General features: G+C 40.4%; 1 protein-coding gene across 2 annotated transcripts in view; it reads right to left on the bottom strand.

Annotated features, from left to right (window-relative positions):
• Positions 1 to 250: 250 nt before the first annotated feature.
• Positions 251 to 23,904, bottom strand: part of NAA15 (N-alpha-acetyltransferase 15, NatA auxiliary subunit) — a 57,686-nt gene continuing 34,032 nt past the window's right edge. For both annotated transcript variants that reach the window (XM_039539685.1, XM_039539686.1), the window contains 6 exons: positions 22,037 to 22,230; positions 19,404 to 19,512; positions 17,973 to 18,071; positions 8,404 to 8,547; positions 5,721 to 5,818; positions 251 to 1,725 (listed from right to left, as the gene is read on the bottom strand). In XM_039539685.1, the coding sequence (XP_039395619.1) occupies positions 1,525 to 1,725; positions 5,721 to 5,818; positions 8,404 to 8,547; positions 17,973 to 18,071; positions 19,404 to 19,512; positions 22,037 to 22,230 (845 nt within the window). In that variant the 3' untranslated portion in view covers positions 251 to 1,524. The remainder of the gene's footprint in view (positions 1,726 to 5,720; positions 5,819 to 8,403; positions 8,548 to 17,972; positions 18,072 to 19,403; positions 19,513 to 22,036; positions 22,231 to 23,904) is intronic.

The following is a 23,904-nucleotide window of genomic DNA, read 5'->3' as shown; positions in this document are numbered from 1 at the left end:
ATTGCAGTCCACAACAACTGTCAGCATAACCTTTGTTGTTGGTATTCTGAAGCCAAGTAGTAATGCATTTTGTACTATTGGATTTCCCTGATACTAAGCACTAATATATAATGCATTAGCACTTAATATACAATCAAAGTCCACCCATCAGCAGTGACACATTAACAGTGGAACTGAACAGCATATTAAGTCAACTCTGAACTGCACCTTTCTCTTCATCCAGTAATTTACAAAGTCCAACACAGACTGGTTAAAATATTCACACAACTGTTTTTCAAAACATTTTATTGCATTATATTTGGTACCTTATGTTTGACAAAGGAAATTACATCTGTAACTGCAGGAATAAGAAGCTGGTCTGTTATTTGAAAAAAAAAATCTTGGGCCCCTTAAAAGTTACAAAGTCTTGAGTTTGCCTGAAACAACTGAGCAAGAAATATATTCTTAGAAATGTAGGGCTTCAAGTATTACAAACCTGTGACACTGTGTAAAAGTTCCAGAGGTATCTAAACTGCAGCACTTGTTTTTCTCTGCATAACGTGAACAAGGCCTGCTGAGGTTTTAAACTATTAGTCTCTTGATCAGTCAAAATGGTAGTCAGGAGTTCCGCTCTTTGTAACTTCAAGCCATAGTATGTTCTCATTTTGTTTTCACTCTATGTGAAAAATGCACACTATCTTTCTAATTAGTTGGTGCCACATCACAGTGCATAATTTCATTTGGTTCTTGCATTACAGTTTTAACAAGTTTGGCTAAACTATGCTCTGAGGTTCATCTCAAAACCAGCAGTGTTCTTTCTTTTCAAGTTTAATTAAAATGAAGAGATTGTTCTAACTGGTTCCTTCAGTTAAAAACTGTGGTGCAAGAACACCAAACTGATCGTGTACAGTGAACTTCGGAGACACAACAAGCTTACTGAACACCCTATGTTTCTTAACTCTGCTTGGTATCTGTATGTCCCAGTCTCTACAACATCACATGTATGTTGTAGGTTTCTCTGTAAATAGTGATTCACAATGAATACTTCCTATGAATAGAATCATCTCCGTATCAAAATCAGTCAGATGCTAAAGCCCCAACAACTCTTTGTGCTCAGTGAAAGAATCCAGTGCTAAAACAGCATTTTTGCTGTCTGAGATAATAGTAATCTCACAAGACAAATTTAAAGTAATATTTCTGCCACACACCTGCTCTGAGGGTTATGAGCCTCCAGATTTCATATAAATTAGTTTAAAAACATGGGGTAGGTAGGTAAGGATAAGGGGTTTTTTTTCTTCAATTTTAGCAGCTTTTAATTTTTCTTAAGAAACTGAACAACCTATATCCGGTAATATGTTAGATATTTTATTTATATATACTTTGTCAGCAGGATAAAAAAAGTAAAACTATTTGAAGGCAACATTTTTACTCCTTCCTTTCTCTGTGTAACAATTCAGCAGGTGCGTGACAAAAATATTATACACCAGATATGGACCAATGTTATTCCATTCTTTCTTTTCTTTTCTTTTTTTAAAACAAAGTTGTTCATATTTCATTGGCCAGTTCTTCAGTTTCTGCAGAACTATCTCCATTAACTGTGATCTTCATATCCTCTTCATATCCAGGGGGCATGAAAGCCAAAGCATAAGGGAAAAGCTTATGACAATTCACTCTGTAAGTTTCAGCTGCTTCTTTACAGTCTCCCAGGCTACCATCACTCAAAGCTTCTAATACCTCCATACAAGTCTAATTAAAACAAAAGAACAAAGTGTTAAATCTTCTTATTAATATTTATCTATGACACTCATTAAAAGATAATACTTCTGAATATATAGTTATTTTCTAGCTTCTGCCCTACTCTCAAATGTATATTTTTCTAAATAAATACATATACAGAACATTATACATATTTGAGAAAGTTGTACGAACATTTGTAGACTTAGTTTAAGGGCATAGATGCAAAAGCCTTCTTATAGCACACTGTAAAAATACTAAATTTACTCTCTAGAGTCAAAGCATCAAGTAAAGTGAAGTTTCTAGCCCTACTAGTTGCAGAGAGTCTTTTAACACAAATAATTATCACTTCACTTTGTTGACTTTGCTGGCAGAAAAAACTGGAAGAGCATCAAAGTATCAACACCACACAATTCCAGAGGTCAGCAATTCCAGTGATAAAGCATTTGATTTAAATTTTGTTTCTAGCTTTACCTACACAATGATTCTAGATGAAACCAGAAGTATTTTTTCCTAAATATTTGGACTGTACAATTATGTGACTATGTCTAGGACTCACTAGGGTTTATAAAACAAAGGAAAAAATACTTATCAGTAGTTATTTTTCATGTATAGGTGTTTTGCATCGCAAAAGATCCATATTCCTGCAATAACACTCTTCGTACATAACTAGTGGGACCTCATTACTCAAAATCCTCAACCAATGGGTTCCAGAAGGGACCAGTGTACACCAGTGCAGTGGAACTCTAAATAAGCCACAGTACTTCCAAGTATTAGCTCCTAAGTAAAAGGTGTGATTCTTAAAAAAAAACTGTCACAGAATCCCCAACTCTAAGGCCCAGTTACAGGCACAAAAATACTATTAAAAAATTACAGGGAAGTATATTTTCTTTTTATCAAATGTAGATGCCTTGCAATAGATCCAAGTCCCTGGAGACTCAAAGAGTTACAAGAATAATGTGCATTTTGTTAAAAAGGGTATAGAACTCTGCATTAAGGTGGGCTGCAAGCAGAAGAATTTGGAAAGAATATCTGAAGACACCTTGATAACCACACAGGGAAAAGATACTGGACCAAAAGAATGACATAGTATAGAGAAAACTGTGGAGAACTGTTTGCAAATTATAAAGACATCCACTAAATAAATAAAACATCTGGGAGGTATAACAGGTGGAGCATTCATAACTCAAAGGCATAACACTGGTGGCAAAAATCTAGATTTGTATTATGAGGCTGAATTCAAGCAATAATGCTTTATGAGTATTTGAAAACTCCATGTAGTTTCCCTACATTTGTTAAAAAGAGTAAATGGGATGACTTGGGTAATTATAGGCCTGTCAGTCTGACATTGATCCTAGACAAGATAATGGAGCAGCTGATAATTAATAAGGAGTTAAAGGGTAATATAATTAATGTCAATCACCATGGGTTATAGAAAATACATCCTGTGAAACGAATATGATATCTTTATTGATGAGATTACAAGTTTGGTTCATACAGGTAATAGTGTTTACATAATAGTCAGACTTCTGATATCACACAATATTGTGATTAAAAAACTAGATCGATATAAAATGAACATGGCACACACTGAATGGATTAAAAACCGGCTCACTAATAAGTTTCACAATGTAATTATAAAAAGGGGAATCATCAAGTGGGTGTTTCTCCAGTGGGATCACACAGAGACTGGTTCTTAACCCTATGCTACTTAACATTTTTATCAATGACCTGGAAGAAAATAAAATCATCACTGATAATGTTTGCAGATGACACAAAAATTGAGGGAGTGATAAAAATGGAAAGGATGGGTCACTGATTCAGAGTGGTCTAGATCTCTTGATGTACTGGACGCAAGCAAACAATATGCATTTAACTATGGCTAAATGTAAATGCATACATCTATGAACAAAGAACGTAGGCCATACTTACAGGATGGGGGACTCTATCCTGGGATGCAGCGACAAATACATTTGGAGGCTGTGGTGGATAATCAGCTGAACATGAGCTCCCAGTGTGATGCTGTGGCCAAAAGAGCTCACAGAATCCTGGGAGGCATGAACAGGGAATTCTTGAGTAGGAGTAGAGTTATTTCACCTCTGTACTTGATATTGGTGCAACTGCTGCTTGAATACTGTGTCCAGTGCTGGTGTCCACAGTTCAAGGATGTTGATACATTGGAGAAGGTTCAGAGAAGAGCCACAAGAATGATTAAAGGATTAGAAAACCTGCTTTATAGTGATAGATTCAAAGGGTTTGTCTACACTGCCATGAAACACCCACGGCTGGCCCATGCCAGCTGACTCCGGCTTGAGGGGCTTAGGCTATAGAGCTGTTTAACTACGGCATAGACCTTTGGGCTCGGGCTGGAGCCGGGCTCTGGAACTCCACGAGGGGGAAAGGTCCCGGAGCCTGGGCTCCAGCTCAGTGGTCTACAAAGCAATTAAAGAGTTCTCGAACTGATCCACTCTCTCTGCAGGCTGCAGTCACTGCAAAGAATAAGGATCTTCATATGAGTTCAAGATTACACAAAGTAGCTCAAAATCCAATTTCTATTTACTGCTAATTGTTGGAACTATTAGGCTATAGGTATTTAAGATGTGTGACTTCCTGATAATTAGTGGTCTTGGATGATGAGAATACTGTAATTAATCCTATCCTTCGAGTGGCTATTCAGTGTATTCTTAGTCTGTTTTTAATGCAAGCAATCATTAAGTCACTAAAATTCAGATTCAGACTTCCCTTCACTGGTTAAGAAAATAGTACCACAATACTGGAAAGCATCAACTCCTCCATGTATAGCTAGCAGTTCTGTAAAGAGTGTTCTCAAAGTATCAATGAAAAACATTTTCTATTTTAGGACAATTATACTGAAAAAAACTCAACTCCACAGCTAGTCTACTATACTGAAAATAAGAAACTGGTGATGTGATGCTGATAAATGGTTTATTTTTAGTTTAACATGAAACAGCATTAAGTTCTATAATAAGTATATGAATTCTGCTGTAGAAAAACTGAGTTTTTTCTTCCAAGAATGTGAAGAGACAGACAGGTCTGCTACAACAACTGATGGACACTGATCTCAGTAGTAAGAAAGGAACTGGACAGCTGGCAGCACAAGAGGCACTTAGGTTCTGCAGCTGAGGTTATATACAATGCTAGAGCCTAATGGCTCAGCTTTTTGAGCTATGGGCATTTCAGTCAAGCACTAGGAGCAAGAGCCAAGGAGTATACTGAAAAGGGAACAGCCTTTGAAGAATCACATTTTCTAGTAAGTGCAGGGGGTGCTGGACATTTTTTGTATAGTGCAAGTGTTGAGAGCCACTGAACCAAACTGTAAACCCTGCATATAATGGAAACCACTTCAAGCCAGGGGGTGCTGCAGCACCCCCTACACCTCTAGTTCCAGCATCTATGAGTAAGTGTCAAGTAAGTGTCACTAGCATTGAAGGACGGAGGAGAAAAGAGGAAATTCCGAGGAATTTTGTACATTAATCCAGACAGTTTTGATCTCATCATTCTGATTTGTTTAAAATAGCTGCAATTATAATGACCTTTATCTGAGGTCCCAATACTAGATTTTCAGTCATCAGATACACATTGTCCTACTTCTTTCCTATATTATTTCTTCCTGAAAGAGAGAGAATATTTCACAGATTCCAAGTCCATATGCCACCAGAAAGGGCAGGATAAAAGATTCCTAAGTCTGTGGCAAAAACAGTTAAGATGGGAAAGAAGCTATTTTAACAGTTTTTATGACTGACAAAAGGATCCTAAAGTCAGGCTTTCTGCCCATCTGCAGAATACCATTAAATATACAGATTATGGATGTACCAACTGTCTAATACAATCTAAAACTTCCCAAACAACCAAAACGATATCGCTTACAGAACCAAAAAGTTTAAGGGGGCTAATACAGCAGGGAGACAAAACACAGGAACAACACTCCTGGTGCCAATTATCTAGAAGAGGCAAACTCAGGTTCCAAAAAAATCTCCACTCTTTACCTGAAGATTCCTGTTGGTAAGGGATTCATCGAGGGATGTTGCCAGCTCCACTGCTCTTTTCTGACTGGAAGGATCCAAATAGTACACCATTTTGGCAGCTACAAAAGAAAAATAATTTTCTCCAGCATAATATCAAGTCAAACAAGTCTGTATTACACAATATAAAGACTGCACAGCTCTGAAAAAAATGGGTTACTGAGTTCTAGATCAAAGTTTAAAACTGGCACAAAAGGATTACCAATTGGAGTCTTATGTTCCATGTTCTCCATAATAGATGGGTGCGCTATGTCTATTTTTAAATGCATAAGATTCTACATAAAACAAATTAAGATTGGCAAACTTGGTGGTGGTTTCAAAATACAAAATAGGCGTGGAGAATGTACTAACCTCTAAATGCTAGTGATGGCCCCTCTAGATCAAAGCTGAGGCACAATGTCAGGGCTGTGTTGGGAACCCTGCATCACCACTGCCTATGTTATAATGCAGCAGCCACTAGAATATGTAATCACCACTGGGAAAGGGAGCTATAGTAAACCATGACTTGAAAAATGAGGACACCTAATAACTGGATGACAAACTACTAGGCAGAAGTAAACATGGGAGATTAAGAGGGAAAGTTCTACCATAGGTGCTGGAACTAGGGTTGGTGAGGGTGCTGCCCCATCCCCTGGTAGTAATAACAACCCAAATACATGGTTGCCACCTTCAGCACCCCGACTATAAAAATTGTTCCAGCACCACAGGGTTCTACTGGTGAGGTCAAGAGAACAATGCCCTGTTGAGAAGGCCAACTCTTTATGCCACTCTGCAGGAAAAGTGGTGGTCTGTATGCTTCAAATTACTCTCTGCACCTTGGAGATGTTGTTTCACCAGCACTAAACATTTTAACACATTTTAGGAAACCTGCATTAATATAATACTATGATTGACATTTCAGACATACATGAAGAAACTCAAATTTGGCTTCCCACAGCTATTACAAATCATCCACTTGTAGCATTTCTATCATCGTGTATCGTGTTAACTTTAATGCTTTAATAAACTACATTAAAATAATATTAAATATTAAAAAACTACATTAAAATGTTTCCTTTCAAAAGTCAAGCACTCAAAGCACTCAAAAATTCCAAATTGACAGAATCCATGCTGCCCATGCAACCTTAGTTTGGCCTCTTGTGCATATACATGATAGCCTTTTATCATGATTATGTTACATTTTCCCCAGGACCCCTGCTTCATACAGTAAATGAGTAGTTATTGAGTATTTCAGTTTATCCTCATTAAATACCACACACTGAATGATCTACCACACACTGAATGTAAACGATCTAACTCCTGCACTGAATAAAAAAATTATTATTAATTTCCTGGTGAGCGTGTAATCCTGAGTTCACCATACTATCTGAGTACTTTACAAACAATGAATTTATCTTTCCAACACCCCAGTGAGATTAGGTGGCATTCATACAACTAGGCACAAAGAGATCAAGGACAAAACTGTTGTAATTAAAAACAAAACAAAACAAAGCACCCCTTAAAAATAGAAATTCCATCACATGGAATCACACTGATCCTCATTTTGGGTCATCAGAAAGATTGAGACCTTTAGACAAACAGCATGGACATCCACCTCTTCAGCTATTGGTGTAACTGGTAGCAGTACACTAGACTGTTATTGTCTATACGGAACAGCCGCTAAAGGGGATGAGACACTTTGCCAGTGAGTTTCACAGCTATTTGCTGACAGAAGAAGAATATACAGACTCAGGACACCTGGCTGCAATTCCTGGTTAAGTGTGTGTGTTTTCTCTAGTGGCTACAGACGATTCTACAGGTTTCTGCCCTACTGGAGCAACCAATTCAGACAATGTTTGAGTCAAACTACAGCAGAAGCTCTTCCGTGACACATCAACACTTATGTTGAGAACTCTACATTGCAGATCTACAGTAGAGATGGCAGCTGCCTGAATCTTTAAGTGCAGCATATTTAGACTACTGGACCCACTATTTATTATCTATTTTGATCAAACACCACTTGTTGCCAGTACCATTTGCAGTTGTAATCTCTGATTTGCATCAAATTTAATCCAACAATTTCAGAAACAGAAAACCAGCATTGAAGAATCACTTTTATTTTAAAATCAGTGAATTATTGCTAGAATTAGGAAGAAAAGCTTGCTGATATAGTGTTTCACAGTATTAAGTTTTTCCACTTAATGGAAACTTCCCATCCCCAGGATATTTTAAATTTAATGAATCAATAAAATACAATTATTTTGTAAAGTGTCATTCATATAAACCGTATCCCAAAACATTTTACAGAGTTAAACAGTTAGCATTAAAAGATCTTTTATGACACTTCACTTACACCAGAAATGTCTATGGGCCAGAAGTGATGCAAAGATTTTTTACACAGTGTAGCCAAGAATTGAGGCATACAGGGAAAGATATTAAGATATATATATAGGCAAGGAGAAAAAGTTGTTTTCAACTGAGAATTTAAATGGATTCAAGAAAGCCATTCCAAATGGAAAAAGCAGCCTATCACACCTACAATGTGGGAACAGAGAGGGGCCAATGCTATATGAGCATAGGAAGTGGGAAAGAGGAAGAGAAAGATAAAGGTCCTTGAGGTAAATCCACAGAAACAGGAAACAATTTAGAAATAACAAAAACAAAGTACCTGATAACCTATGTGGTAGTGAGTCATAGTTCTTTTTAAGGAAAGCTTCATTGAAGTTCTTTGGATTAGTTGCCCCAAAAAGCCGATTCATTTCTTGATTTAACACTGTTCTAACTGTATCAGGTAGATCTTTACTTTCAGATACTATTGGGTAAAAAGGAAAAAAAAATCTTTAACACAAATATGGATACTTTCTACCATTAATCACAGCAAAATATAACTGACATAAAAATGGCAGGTGATATTTTTCAAATTAGTGTAATTGAAAGAAATCAGTGTCAACTGAAAATTCATTAAGATGAAGAAAGGTAAATAACCAAGACATTCTATTTTTTCCTCTTTATACTTTATCACTAACAAGCCTTTACAGACAAAGCATTGCAAACTGTGCTTTTACAGATTATATTGAGGGTACAGGTCACCATTATAGAGATGCCAAATACTATAACAATTGCTGGTGCCCAGAAATTGACAAAAATAATAGCGATTTACTCTACAATAACTGTGGTTCTTTGAGATGTTGTAGGCAGTGTGGATCCTACTGTACAGTGTGCATACATCTCATGCACCCAAGACCAGAAATTTAAGTAGCAGTGTCTGTCAAGGGCGCGCATGTTGTACAAAGGCATAAAGCAGTGGTCTCCAACCTTTCCGTGTGGCGGGTGCCGGATGACTAGCCACCGAAATGCCGCTGAGAAGTGGTAACGCCTAGAAGCGTCGCCGCCGAAATGCCCCTAAGAAGTAGCGTCGTCAAGAGGTGTCACTGCCGAAATTTTGGCGGCAACACTTCTTGATGTTGCCACTTCTCGGCGGCATTGTGGTGGCTGCCTGTCCAGCGGCCAGTAGGCGGGCGCACATAGATGCCCCAGCGGGTGCCACAGCGCCCGCGGGCACCACGTTGGGGACCCCTGGCATAAAAGGTGGGGCAGCTACGACTTTCCCTCAGTTCCCTCGCAATGCGAAGCCAGTGACAGCTAAAGACACCAAAAAGTGGGGAGGGCAGGTTATGGAGATCTACACTGACTACAACATCTCAAAGAATCACAATTACTGTTGGGTAAGTATCACTCTCTCTTCTTTGAGCATGGTACAAGATGAATTGAAGACTCTCTGTGATGAGATGGCTTGGCCTTTGGATGGACCAGAAGAGGCCACAAAGAGGCAGGGAGACAGCCAAAATGGATCAGGTCCTATTAAAGTAATATAGTAAATGCTCTGAATGTGTGCCCAACATGTGTAGTTTCTTCTCTCCTATTGTGTGAGATTTTGGGAAGAACATTGGCAAGGTTAGGTACAAATCTGAGCCTATCTTAGGTATGAACTTGGGGTGCAGTCTTAGCACCACCTAGACCCTATGGAAGGATGTGCAAGCAGATATTGAGAACACCAAGCACTTGTTTCAGGAGCAGCATATAATCTCGTATCTTTGGTATTGGTGCCTCAATTAGGTCTAAGTTGTTTTGGGCTGCCCATATGGAAAATCTTTTCTACTTTGAGAGTAAGTCTTCCTGATGGAGGACTTCCTGATGGAGGACCTTCTACTTTGTATGAGAATTAATGGAACTTGAAGGGAGCAACCTATTAGTACTGCTCAACCAGCCAACATCCAAGCTATCAGGTGCAATGACTGGAGGTCTGCATGGCAGATGAAGAAGATACTCACCTTGTGAAGTAACTGTGGTTCTTCGAGAAGTGGTCCTTACGGGTGCTCCGCTTCAGGTGTGCACGCGCCTCTTGAGCCTTTGATTGGAAATTTTCCGTTGGCAGTATCTGTTCTGCTCATGTGTGTGCTCTACACAACATTGTGCTGTGCACTAAGGGTATATAGAGCTGTGAGTGCAGATCACCCTCGGTTCCTTCTCTATCTGAATGTTCAACAAAGAAATCTAAAGCAGAGGGGAAGGAGGGCGAGTAGTGGAGCACTCATAGGGAGACACATCCCAAAGAACCACAGTTACTGCCCAAGGTCAGTAACTTCTTCGAGTAGGGTTTCTATGGGTGCTCCACTTCAGGTGACTCCCAAGCAGTATCTCCACAGGGAAGAGGGAGCTTCGGAACTGAGTCCAAGACTAAAGAGAATACAGCAATACCAAGAACCACATCAGATCTGACAGCGTGGATCACGGAACAGTGTTTAGAAGAAGTATGCAATGAGGGTCATGTAGCAGCTCTGCATATCTCAGACACTGGAATGCTCTTGAATAAACCTGGGGAAGTTGCCTGTGATCGGGTAGAGTGTGATATTATTGCTTGGGGAAACAGAGCACCAGATGTGATGATACACCCAGAGATCCACCTAAAAGTCTCTGTGTAGAGGTTGTGGACCCCTTGGATCTCTCTGCAATGGAGACAAACAGTCTATGTGATTTCCAAAATTGCTTGGTCCCATCTAGATAAAAGGCCAACACCTGTCTAATATCCAAAGTATGAAAAGAGGTCTCACACTGAGATCTATGTGGATTAGGGAAAAATACTGATAGATGAATGGCCTGGTTAAGATGAAAATCTGACAGCACGTTAGGTAAGAATTTAGGGTACAGCTGTAAAAATACCTTATCCTTAAAAAAATACCATAAATGGAAGGTCTGTGAACAATGCCCCCATTTCCCCAACCTTCCAGGCTGATGTGATAGTTTCTAGACAGGCCATATTCAGAGATAAGTGAAGCAAAGAGCAGGTTGCCATAGATTCAAACAGAGGTCCCATGAGTATCTAAATACCAAGTTGAGATCCCAAGAAAAAGTAGGATCCTTAACCAGGGGGTATAGGCTCCCTAAACCCTTAATAAATCTTGAAGGCATAGGATGAGCCGTGTTCTCCATTATGGTCCTGTGGAAAATGTTCAATAAATGCTGCAAACTTGATGTAATTTGTGAAGTTATACTTCGCTATGATTGCCTGATAGTTTGCTGTCCAAAACTAGAGGGTCACAGGTGAGTAAACGTTTCAGCCAAGAATGTCTAACCTCTTCTGGTCCCGCGGGGGAGAGATAGCTCAGTGGTTTGAGCATTGGCCTGCTAAACCCAGGGTTGTGAGTTCAATCCTTGAGGGGGCCACTTAGGGATCTGGGGCAAAAATTGGTCCTGCTAGTGAAGACAGGGGGCTGGACTCAATGACCTTTCAAGGTCCCTTCCAATTCTAGGAGATTGGTATATCTCCAATTATTTATATTTATTTATTTTTAATAAAGGGTAGACCTAGAGTGATACTGTTTACCCCTCTCATTTACTTCTATTACTATGAAATTAGGTGAGTGGGTGGGAAAATAAAAATTCTGAGTCCCTGGGAGAGACATAATATTTCTTATCTGCCCATTTGCAAGTTGGTGGGATGGTGTCATGAATTTGCCATACAGTCTTCGCTGGATCTAGGAGCATTTCATTAACAAATAGCGCAACCCACGTGGGTGGTGTTGACTGAAAGAGATGGATGGAGCTTGTGTTGTGGGTCTTTATCCTTCAGATATCTCTTGAGAAGGTTGTCAGCCACCCTCTTCACAAGGTTCTTGAACTGCCAAAAATCATTGGTCATCGATGGTGGTGTAAGTAAGACTCATTCTGAGTCGAGGATGAAATAAGAGTTCGAGGGATGGCCTCCTTATCCACTCTAGTCTCCTGCTCTTCAAGGGTCTCCTCATTTTGGGGATTTGATAGAGCAGATTGTTTAGCCCTAGCTTCTCAGCGCAATGGAGCTGGAGATCTGGCAAACTGTTGTTGATCCCAAGGGGGAGGGGACGGCACACAATACTGATCTTTCCATCCCCGTTGTGGGTAAGGATCCTTGTCAAAGTATGGGTTACTGTATGGATGTGGAGGGGAACCCTGCACTGATGAGGAGACTGACTGAAGGTCTCCGTCCTCCTCGTCAGTGTCCTCCAATAGGGAGGCGGGGGGGAGGAGGGGGGAGAGGCAGTAGAAAAAGACAGAAAATCTTGCAGTACCGGGAAGCAATGATAATCCAAAGACCGGGGTCCCAGTATTGGGAGTCATTCGGTACCCCTAAGAAGTGAGGACTCTGGATCATCTAAACCTGTCATGTCTCTGGAGTAGCAGAATTCCTGCAGTACCGAGTGGGTCAGTACTGTTGCAGCAGTTGAGGTGGACAATACCGTTGATCTGGAGCCAGGATGAAAAGTGTCTGGTGCTTCAATTTTCCTGGGACCGATGGTGCCGAGTGAGAAGACACTGATGGCAAGTCTGATATAGACAGTGCCATTCTAAAGGAATGTATGTCCTGGGCCTCCCTGTCCTTCACAGACAATACCGGAGGGCCTGCTAGAGCTGTGCTTCTCAAAAGCACTCTGGGATCGTCCCAGATCTGCTGAAAAGTCCAGAGAAAAGTCCTTCGTTTCCAGAGTACTGAGCCAAGCCATTGAGGGCTCCAACACCATAGACTCAGTGGGAGATTGGGGCCTTTTGGGAGCCAGCTCTTTGTGGTGGGAGACCAAGATCCTCTTCTTTGGAGCCTTCCCAGAGTACTCTGAAATTTTGCCCCTCTTAGGAGAGACCTGACTGAGGTCGAAGGGGTACTGGATCTGGGAAAAGATAGATGTACGGCATGTGCGCGCACTCCTGTTCTGACTCAGAAGTAGGTCGAAGGGAGCACTCCATCATCAGAAGCCTCAGTTTGGTCTCCTGATTCTTCTGTGCTCTAAATTTGGGAGCCAGGCAAAAGTTACATTCTTGGGACATATGGGACTCTTCCAAGCAACAGATATACTTAGAGTGGCTCTCTCTGACTGGGATAGCCTCCTGACAACAGAGGCAGCATATGAAACCTGGCTAGAAAGGCATGTCCAGCCAGGCCAAATAAGCTCCCCAGAAAAAGGAGAGAAAAAACTTCCAAACCTCTCATGACTAACAACAACAAACATTATTTAGAAACACTAAAATAACTGAAAAAACAACTGTAGAACACACTAAGGCATGGCCAAGGTGGACATACTAACGTTCCACCTCACACCAAGGTGGTAGAGAAGAAACTGAGAGTGGTTTGCCAGCGCAGCTCTATATACCCTTGGTGTGCAGCATGCATATATGTGGGCTGAACAGATGCTGCTAATGGAAAATCTCCGATCAAGGGCTCAAGAGGCACAAGCACACCTGAAGTGGAGCATCCGTAGGGACACTATTCAAAGAAGAACTGACTGTGATTCCGAGATATTATGTCCAAAGTAGGCCATGAGGTGCCCGGGAGCTCACGTGAACGTCTACAGCAGATCCAACAACCAAAAATCTGTCTCAGCCAGTAAAGAGTTATCAGGATTATTGTAGTGTGATCTCTCCTGATCTTGAATGCTATTCTGAAGATCAGGGGAATCTGTGGGAAAACAAGAGGAGTCCTTGATACCACCAAAGAAAGGTGTCCAGCAATGGTCCTGGTCTCATGCCTCCTCTGGAGAAGTCTGTCATTTGGTGTTGTCCTTTGTGGCAAACAAGTCTACTATAGTAGCCCCTCATTAATGAAATATGGGATCTATGGCAAATTTCTTCATTGACCACTTGTGGTTGGTCACTGAATGTCCAATTAAGAAGTCTGCCAGGCCACTGCTGGGAAGTGGGATGCTCAGAGCCAGCGGGATTATCCCATATTGATGACTCCACTTCCAGGCAGACAGAGCATGATCAAGCTCCTCTCTGCTTATATAGCACATCTTGGATGCACTGTCGGGATCTGCACCACTGTGCACTCCTGCAGAACAGGCAGAAACACTATGCATGGCAGCCTGCGGTCTCATCTCCAGGACTTCTATTCATAACTTCAGCTTATCCTGAGACCATGTCCCTTGCATCTGCAGGTGGCTCAGGTGGGCACTCCTGGCTGTCCCTGAAGCATCTGTGATGTGTGTCAATCAGGGAGGGGACAGAGAACAAGATCCCTCAAGCAGCTTCCCTGTTCTGCTGCTGGTCTTTTTTGAGAAAGCAGGGATGTAGATTGGGACCCCTTAATGAACCCATTAAAGTGTAGGAGTGCTGAACCTTTAACAAAAAATAACTTTTCTTCTAACTCTTTGCTCAGGTATTTCAACTTAAACAAGAATTAAATACAGCAAATAAGCAATTCTTCTCTCAAAACAAGACCAGAGTTTCCAATGTAAAAAAAAAAAATCGATTAAAGAAATAAAAAGCCTCTGTTGACCCATCCTCATCTTCTTCCATCCTGCTGAACGTACAGATCCATTGCCCTATCCTCCCACATCCTGCTGGAAGTACAGATCCACAGGACCACCACCTGTTCCTTGTCCCACACATTCAACCATTTCTAAATTCACCTAGACTCTTTCACCAAAGTAGACTTTGGGCATATAGTACTCTAAGCTACATTTTGTTTAAGCACATCTCCTTACTGGAGAAATTGCCTGCCCTATTATATAACTGTTCTGCACTTCCAGCAGGATTGGAGGAGAGGTGGGATTCCAACAAACTTCTTAACAGCATGTAAATTAGCCTTTAGGTGTCCTAAAAACCATCACAAAAAAAGCAGATGTGCACAATCCCAATTTTTCCTCCCCCCTTTGCAGATCACATCTAAAAAGTTTGTCAGCAGAAGTTAATCAGGGCCATCGAAAAACTGTATTAGTGGACAGTCCTTTTGTATGTTTCAATTTATGGATAAGGGCCCAGAACACAGGAGGCTTTCCTAAAAATATTTTACTGAACAGTTTAACAGTATTAACCTGAACAAGTCATCAGTAGTGTAAGATGTAGCATGTTAACATTTTAGTGCAACTTTGCCTTAATAAAAAGTTCAAAAAAAAAGTTGCAGAATGTTTTCTTCTTAACAAATAGCAAGAGTTAGGTGTTGAAGGCATGTTATGGTATAAAATTATAGTGATATGAGTTTCAGATGGCCATATTAGTCAACTACTCACAATTGCCAAGAACTAGCAAAACTACTCCCAAGTCACGCAGGACATACAACATCCCCACAAAATCTTTTTATACCACCAAACACAAACAAGTACTTTGGCTATGCCACATTTAAAAAAAAACAAAAACAAAAAAACCCACACCTCTCTCCAACCCCATATCCGTTTAACTGCAAAACTAATTGCCTTAGGTACCATTGCCTTAGAATGGGGGGAAAAAATAACTAAAATTATCAAAAGGTTTTCTAAAAGTTAGAAAACCACATTAGTTAAAGGGATAATATCAACATAAGTTTGTGCCAAAATTTAAGTTCTGAAAAAACAATCTTATTTTTTAAACAAAGTAGTATTCTTATGGAGCATTTGTAACCCAAAGGCTGCAGCATTATGAACATGAAAGGAAAAGGTTTACCAGAAGGTAAACCTATATTCACCAATTTTCATTATCATAGCTACGAGAAATGCAAAAAGGCCTCAGAACTTACATAGCAGCAAGTAAATTTGACTTAAAATTCCTTACTTTTAATAGCACTGGTCAAGAAGTTTGTTTACAGAATTTGATTTTTAATATCACAGTGCTCCTTTAAGTCACTCTGTAGTAGTCAAAACTGTACTGTTAATCTAGCAACCTGAAGTTATTCATTTAAAGAGCATTCTAATGTATGTACATTCGATATTAAATATTTTGAATTAATTGTGTTGATAGTTTGTAAACGGAAACAGTTGACCACAAAAGATATATATGCCATCTGCAGCTATTACTCCTGCGGGAATTCTGCAGCACTGCACACGTGCAGTATTCATGTCCCTGGCAAAATTTGTTTTCTCCACAGAAAATACATTCTTCTGCCCACCAGAGGCTGCTGTGGCACGAGACCAGAGGGCAGTCGCTCCCAGGCGGAAGCAGCCCTCCGTGGATATATAGGAGAAGAGACTGCATTCCTTACAGCACCCTGCCTGTGGGACCAGGTGAGGAGGCACAGGATATGTGGGGGATGAACAGCGTGGGGCACATGGGACTGCTGGGGGGGGGGGGGGTCACAGACTGGGATTCAAAAGAGGTAGTGGGGGACAGACGGGTGGTAGCTGAATGGGAGTGGGGGTGCAGGGACACCTGGGGATGGGGGCAGATGTGTCTGACTGAAAGAGGCTAGGGATCAGCCACGATCTGCATTGGTGAGGTTCCCCAACTCCCTAGCAATTCCACCCCCCCTAACCACCCAACCCCAAACTCTTCCATACTTCTCCCACACGCACTCAACAATCCTCCAGGTTCACTTCTAAGCTTCTTCTCAGCAATTACTTCCCTCTCCCTCCATTACCTCTGACCTCCTAATTCCACCCCACCCCCCCAAGTCTTTGCACTGCTCCTGAGGGGTGTGGGAAATACGTTTCTGTATTGTGGTTTGAATGAATTATTACTCAAAGTTGTGTACAGCAGTTGTGTACTCCTCACTTAAAGTTGTCCCAGTTAACGTTGTTTTGTTGTTGATCAATTAGGGAACATGCTCGTTTAAAGTTGTGCAATGTTCCCTTCTAACATTGTTTGGCAGCCCCCTGCTTTGTCCACTGCTTGCAGGAAGAGCGGCCTTTGTAGCTAGCTGATGGGGGCTTGGAACCAGGGTGGACCGGCAGCCCCTCTATCATCTCCCCCATCAGTCCCTGCTCCCCTAAGTTCCCTGTGCAGCAGCTGCCCAGCAGGCTAGCAATTGCAGCTGTCCCTCCCCTCCACTGCCATGTGCTGCTCCTGCCCTCTGCCTTGGATCTGCTCCCCAAGACTCCTGCTTGCTGTGCAGGGGGGAGGAGAGGAAGAGGGGGGCTAATGTCGGGGTGCCCCCCTCCCTCCTGCTTCCCGCTTACCCCATCTTCCATAGAGCGGGGGGACACACAACAGGGTTCAGGACAGAGGGAGCTTGCTGGCAGCAGCATCTGCAGTCTCAGCAAGCTGATCTAATTAACAAGGCAGTGTACTTAAAGAGGAAATGCGCACACACAGTGTGTGTCTATCTGCATGCTTTCTCCCCTCCCTCCATTTCTGCTGCCTTGCAGACTGTGAGAGTTAACCCTTGAGGGCTCAGCCAATTGCTAGTTCATCATTTAGCAGTAAGGTATTCCCTGGAAAATATCCCACCCCCTGACTCCTCACCTCTGTGTGTGTGTTTGTGTATGTATAAAAAAATATAGTCTTTTGTCTGATGAAAAAAAATTCCCTGGAACCTAACCCTTTCATGGACATTAATTCTTATGGGGAAATTGGATTCATATAACATTGTTTCGTTTAAAGCCGCATTTTTCAGGAACATAACTACAATGTTAAGTGAGGAGTTACTGTATTAATATGCCTAATACATCTATTTGTCAAAAAACATTTCCTGAATCTTTTTTGTTGTCTGTATTGTTACAGACATACTTCTTGACAGATATCATAGATTCATAGGACTGGAAGGGACTTCAAGAGGTCATCTAGTCCAGTCCCCTGCACTCATGGCAGGACTAAATATTATCTAGACCATCCCTTATTCTGAAATAAATTACTAAAATAATTGAAACTGGCATGATTATATTGTGTAATTTTGACAAATAAAATATGCAAAATTTTGCAGAATTTTTAACATATTGTGCGCAGAATTTTAAATTTTTTGGTGCAGAATTCCTCCAGGAATACTGTATGTAGATATATATATATATGATAGATACATACCACTGCCAAAGAGGTGAATCATACACTCATGAAGCCAAGGATGACTGGAGTCAATAGCAAATGCTCTCTTCACAGACTGCAGCATCAGAAGAAATTTCTCTGTAAATGAAATAATGGTGGTGGCTGGTTATAGAACTATCTCTGAAAATCTTTTAAATGAAACCAAATTAAGTTTTAGATGTTAAGATTGAGAACGATAATTTTATTTGAAATGTCAATGACCAGATCAAAGATGTATTACCATTGCTTCTTTTGCAAGTAATTTATCCCTACTTCGTTAAAGTTAGTGAGTGAATTCAGATACAAGCTATTCAAACTAAAACAATGTTTTGAAGGAAGGGATAGCTCAGTGGTTTGAGCATTGGCCTGCTAAACCCAGGGTTTTGAGTTCAATCCTTGAGGGAGCCATTTAGGGATCTGAGGCAAAAATCTGTCTGGAGATTGGTCCTGCTTTGAGCAGGGGGTTGGACTAGATGAACTCCTAGATCACTTAAACATACAAAAAAGTTAAGCAATTAAAATTTTTAGTTTGGACATCAATTGAATATCTTGTTCTTTTTGTAGTGTTTCATATTACTGTACTGGTAGTACAATTTATCTCAATACTGTACAATATGGCCAAATTAAGGTTGTTGTGAGAAAGGACTGCAGATTTCAGTTTTGTGCATGGCAGAAATGCCTAAGGGTATTCAAATCACACTTTTTTTTCTTGGCTAGAAAGAAAACATCACCATCAGAGGTATCAGTGCTGAAGTCACTAGAGAAGCAAGTGTAGATAACGCTGACGTGGTCTGTGTCCCAGAATTCTAAGCAGCAATATGGTATTTGTTATTCAGTCTGGACCCAATAGGAGGGAAGAGAACACTGCCCACAACCCCTCAATGAAGAGCCCTGACCTAAGTGTCCTTAATAACTGTACTGATCAGAAACGGACGTTAGGAGCATATCTCATTTTGACTTATGAGTGTCCTGATCCAACACAGTGAGGATCTTTCTGCTAGAAAACACATTGGAGTGAAAGAAATCTTATTACCTATGTTTACATAAGAACACAAGCCTGAAATCAGATTAAAAACTTAAATCCAAATGTAAAAATCTGCATGCCTTTAACTTGCATTCATGAATGACTATGGGTGGAAGCAAGCAAACTGGAAACGTGCAAGTTTGCACATTTTCCATCTCTGGTCCGAAAGGATTTAAAGAATACAGCAAAAAAACTGGATCAACACCAGCTCTTCCAGCTCTGTGAAAAAGGTGGTCCTTGTTATTCCACAGAACAACCAGGGGAGGGGATGTGTCCAGTTAAAAACCATCTGCATCAACTAGTGATACTGCAACAGCATAGGTCAGTGATGATTGATGTAATATCTACGAAAATTATTCTAGTGTGATAACTACAAAGTTCTTTATTCTATTAGTTCTCTCACTTACCTTTCCTGAAGTAAATCTCAAAAGCAAAAAGATGAGTCTCTATTTTGTTCTTCACCAAATTCTTCAACGGTGTTAAAAATTTAATGGCTTCTTCCAAAGGTGCTTCAACCTAAAAAGGCAAGAAATAGGCAACTCAAATGGGAATAAAATGAATGAGATTAATTTTCTCTTTTACCAATAGGAATATGAACTTTCTAGTTTGAAGTCAAACCAGCAATATGTCTGCTCTCACATGGTGATGTACACTGGATGCCCTAAAAATATATTATTTCATATATTGCATGTCAGATATTGCATTCAGATGTAGGTATAAGAACATGGATTGTCAAAGTATAAGGAGGGGCTTTGCCTCACTTGGCTAGTGCCAGTGGAAAAGGAATCACTATCTGCAGCCATTGCTCCTCTTACTCATCATAGCAGAAAGAGTGGTAGTTGTACACTTCTGTTTCTCTGAGGCGGACCCTTAATATGATCTTTCAAAGCCTAAGGAGAATTGAAAAGGAACAAAGGACGAATTCAGAGCAGGAAATAAAGCATACTGATACATATTAGATCAGTGACAAGAGACACCTCTACTAATCCCACAGTATCTGCCTGTATATGGAGATACTGACAGATTCTGTGAGCAGAGAGACCCAAAAAAGGCCTGGGGAGCAGTTGCCGTTAGCTCAGCAAACATGATTAGTGCAGTCAGCATTCTTCTTACAAGGCATCTGTAGTATCCACCATTTTAAAGGATTTGTTCTACCAGAGATCCCTCTCTAATGGTTAATAAAACAGAAAGTCTGCCTTACTGCATATATTAGTTTAGGGATTAGTTAGAGGCTCTGTGCTAAGACACTCTAACCCAATGGTCCCCAACCTTTTTGTGGCCAGTAGCACATTCATGTTTTCAGAAGAGTGTGGCAGGTGCCAACAATTTTTCAAGGCTTATTTTGTATTTGTACATTAAATAATACAAAAAACATCATATTTAATATTACATAATATATGAATCCAGAGAGAGGAGAGATGCCGCGAGGACAGAGAACACCGGTGCCCACAGCCCAGGAGTACTCTGTCTCCAGCAGGTGCGGAGCCCCGGCTTCTCTCCCCTGCTGGGCACTAGGTGGGTCTCGCACCTGCCAGGGACAGAGTACACCGGCGCCTGCAGCCCTGGAGTTTTCTGTCCCCGGCAGGCGCGGGGCTGCAGCTTCTCTCCGGCTTAAGCTGCGGCCCCCCGCCTGCCTGGGACCGAGAACACCGGCGCCCACAGCCCCGGAGTTCTCTGTCCCCGGCAGGCACGGCTTTTCTCCCCTGCTGGGCACTAGGCGGGCGCACATAAATGCCCCGGCGGGCGCTATGGTACCCACAGGCACCACGTTGGGGACCACTGCTCTAACCCTCCTAGTAGCCTCAGATGTCTAAGGTTTAGAGACTGAAGCAATTTAAACAAGAGCCAGCTGTTGTCTTTATCACTGGTAATACATTCTTTCAAAAACAGGAGTATCAAAGTAATTTTCTCCCAAAGGCCATATATTAAGTTTTAATTAAGGTCTGTCAGCTGAGATTACCCTACTGAGAATTTAAAAATTTAAAGTTAGTAACGGTTTTGTTGCATTCAATGCTGGCATTTCACTTGCCACACAAAGCTTTCTTTGCTTCACTCCTCGCAGCTATGCTTCATACAGAATCAGCACTGGTCACACAACTATTCCTCTGCCACCGCTTTTATTCATGGTCTTCATCAGAACTAATATGCATTAGTGTAATTCCTTTTGTTCGGGCATTGTCTCTAAAATTCAACTTGCCCAATCTGTAACTATTTAATTTCCATACCAAAAACCGAATCAATCTTTTCAAATCACTGGCTTCCTGTCACCATATCAGCTTTCAGTTAAAAATCCCCCAATAGTATTCAAGATCCTCATGGAATTAGTCTGCTCTCCCCACCTGTCCAACCTAAACTCTTCCATGCTCTGCAACACTTCAAATGTTTTTTCTATTCCTCCTACTCAAAGCCTATGTTTCACAAAAACAGAAGCACAGAACAGTCTTCTCATACGCTGTTCTCCCTCTACTTACTGCAGTTTCTCTGAGTGTAAACTATTTCATAACTTGTAATCGAATCTCAAACCCATCTTCCCAGTAATTCTAAACAAGTGTTTCACCCAATTTGCTCAATCTATTTACTGAAACCTTTTCAATTACCTCTTAGTTCCTACGAATTCCACAATGCCTGACAAACTGCAAATACAAATTACTATGTGATATGAAGAATGTAACAATGAATGTATCTATCTCACCTTCAGAATATGAAGGTTTTCAACCAGCTAAACTTGATGATAAATCTAATTAGTGGCCTAGCACAACACATTTATGAAGATATTCTACTTATTGAGGGGGAGTGAACAGTTCTTGCTGCAATGCATGCTATCTTTGAAGGACTAGAGACAAACTCGGTTCCTCCATAACACTTGTAGATTACAAACCAGATAAGAAATTGTTCCAGAAACCTTTGTTTTGAAATGGTGACACTTCTGAATAGAAGCTATGCAAGAATAAAATTTAATGGCTGTCTGGAGTTCATGGTAATATTTTGCAAAGCTGATTTTAATCTGATAGCCAATTACTGAACATTGTCAGGCAAGTACCTTTGCTAATTTCTCAGGGATAAGTTCTTCTTTCGGACCGCCAATTTCCTCATCATCATCATCTTTTTTCTTCTTCTGATTTCTCTGCTGCTTTTCTTTTTCTGCATTCTTCTTCTCTTCCTCCAGTTGTGCTTTTTTCTGTGCTCTTCTCTGCTTATTGCGAAGCTTCTTTAGTTCCTTGTCAGACATATTTGCTGCACAATATTTCAATAAAAGGGTGATTACACAGATTATTTCGATTTTTTTAAAACTGCGTATTTGAATTTACTCTACTTCAAATGACTGCCAGCTTCCACATCTATTTTCTAACCCATATTTTTCCTATTAAGTAATGCTGCCATTACATTTGTAAAAAGTTTTGACTTAACAAGTCAGTGGCAGAGCTGGGAGTAGAACTCAGAGCAGAGAACAGATCCTTGAGTTTTAACTACTAAAGAAAGCGCCTGCTTAACAAATTACCTAAATATTTAGTAAAAATATTTGAGGTAAACCATGAAATCTTTAAATATATGGTGTGATTAGCTTTAACTTTTAACTGTCTATATAGATGAATACGCAGAATTGAAAGGTAACAACATTGCATCAGTTTACATTTGATTCATATTCAGGATTTCCGTAAAACCAAAGCATTGTGAAATTTTGAAACAAAACACAAGAAGTAATCTGTAAAAACATACTGCATTTGTGCCCTTTCTAGATTCTTTAGACCTGAAGCTATGCAAGTAAAACTGAGATGAGAATTTTCACTCAACTGTTTAAACTGTTTAGTTTTGTTCATTCCTATTTCTTTAACAAAGATTCAGTACCCTTCCTTTCAACTCCTCCATTAAGGAAGTCCCCAGTCCACAAGTCATCCAAGTTGTCCTTCAGTTAAGACCAACAAGACTGATGTTTTAAAAATAAAAACAACCCCCCCCCACCACCAAATACTTAACACCGAGGACTTTATGTCTTCTGCTTTTTGATCTATATGCAACAGTCTGTACCCTCATGTTTGCCCCTTTTACAAAACTATAACGGATTTTGTACAAAGTATGCCTTGTGAGGTATTATTTGAAAACTCAATTTGCTCATTATTATTGTCCTGGTAAATTGTGCGTAGCAACACTATATATAAAGTTATAAGATTTAACATTACTGAGACATGTTCCAAGTTTAGAAAAGCAGGCACAAACCAGTTCCTCAAAGACAAAAGGCAAACTGATGCCTCAACCAGGTGTCAACAAAATGAAATGAACTATCACCGGGTCAGCAGGAAAAAAGGTGTGAATGAGAAATTTACACTTTGGCAAAAAAAAAAAAAAAAACAGCTAGAGGTTCCTGTCCTCCCAGACCTTGTATCTCCTGAACCTCGGCTGCAGTGGACTTTCAAAGAAAAAGAGAGCTATAAGAAAGGGGGACAGATACCCCAAAATATCTCTCCCTTCATCTCTACTCACAGCATCGTCAACACTTGAAGGACAAAGGAAGCATCAATGGACTGGGGAGGGATCATGGCTGAAAGAATTTCAGTCAGTAAGACTGCTAAAACATGTGGTGAGAGTCTTTTGCTTTGAAATCACTTAGCTTGTTAAGTTAGTTACATTTTATTTTGTATTTCTTTGTAACCAATTCTGACTTTTATGCCTCATTACTTGCAATCACTTAAAATCTATCTTTCTGTAATTACTAAACTTGTTTTATTGTTTTATCTAAACTAGTGTGTGTTTGGACTGAAGTGTTTCGGAAACTTCATTTGAGATAAGATTTGTGCATATAATTTTCTATTAATGAAATGATGGACTTTACATGAGCTTGTATTGTCCAGGAAGCTGCTGGGCAGTATAAGATGCACAGTTCTGGGGGAAGTCTGGGACCAGGAGTTATTG

The sequence above is a fragment of the Mauremys reevesii genome, linkage group 5, assembly GCF_016161935.1.
Source record: "Mauremys reevesii isolate NIE-2019 linkage group 5, ASM1616193v1, whole genome shotgun sequence".
NCBI lineage: Eukaryota > Metazoa > Chordata > Testudines > Geoemydidae > Mauremys > Mauremys reevesii.
Note: the sequence above shows the minus strand (reverse complement) of the source record. Positions and strands in the feature narration are given on the sequence as shown.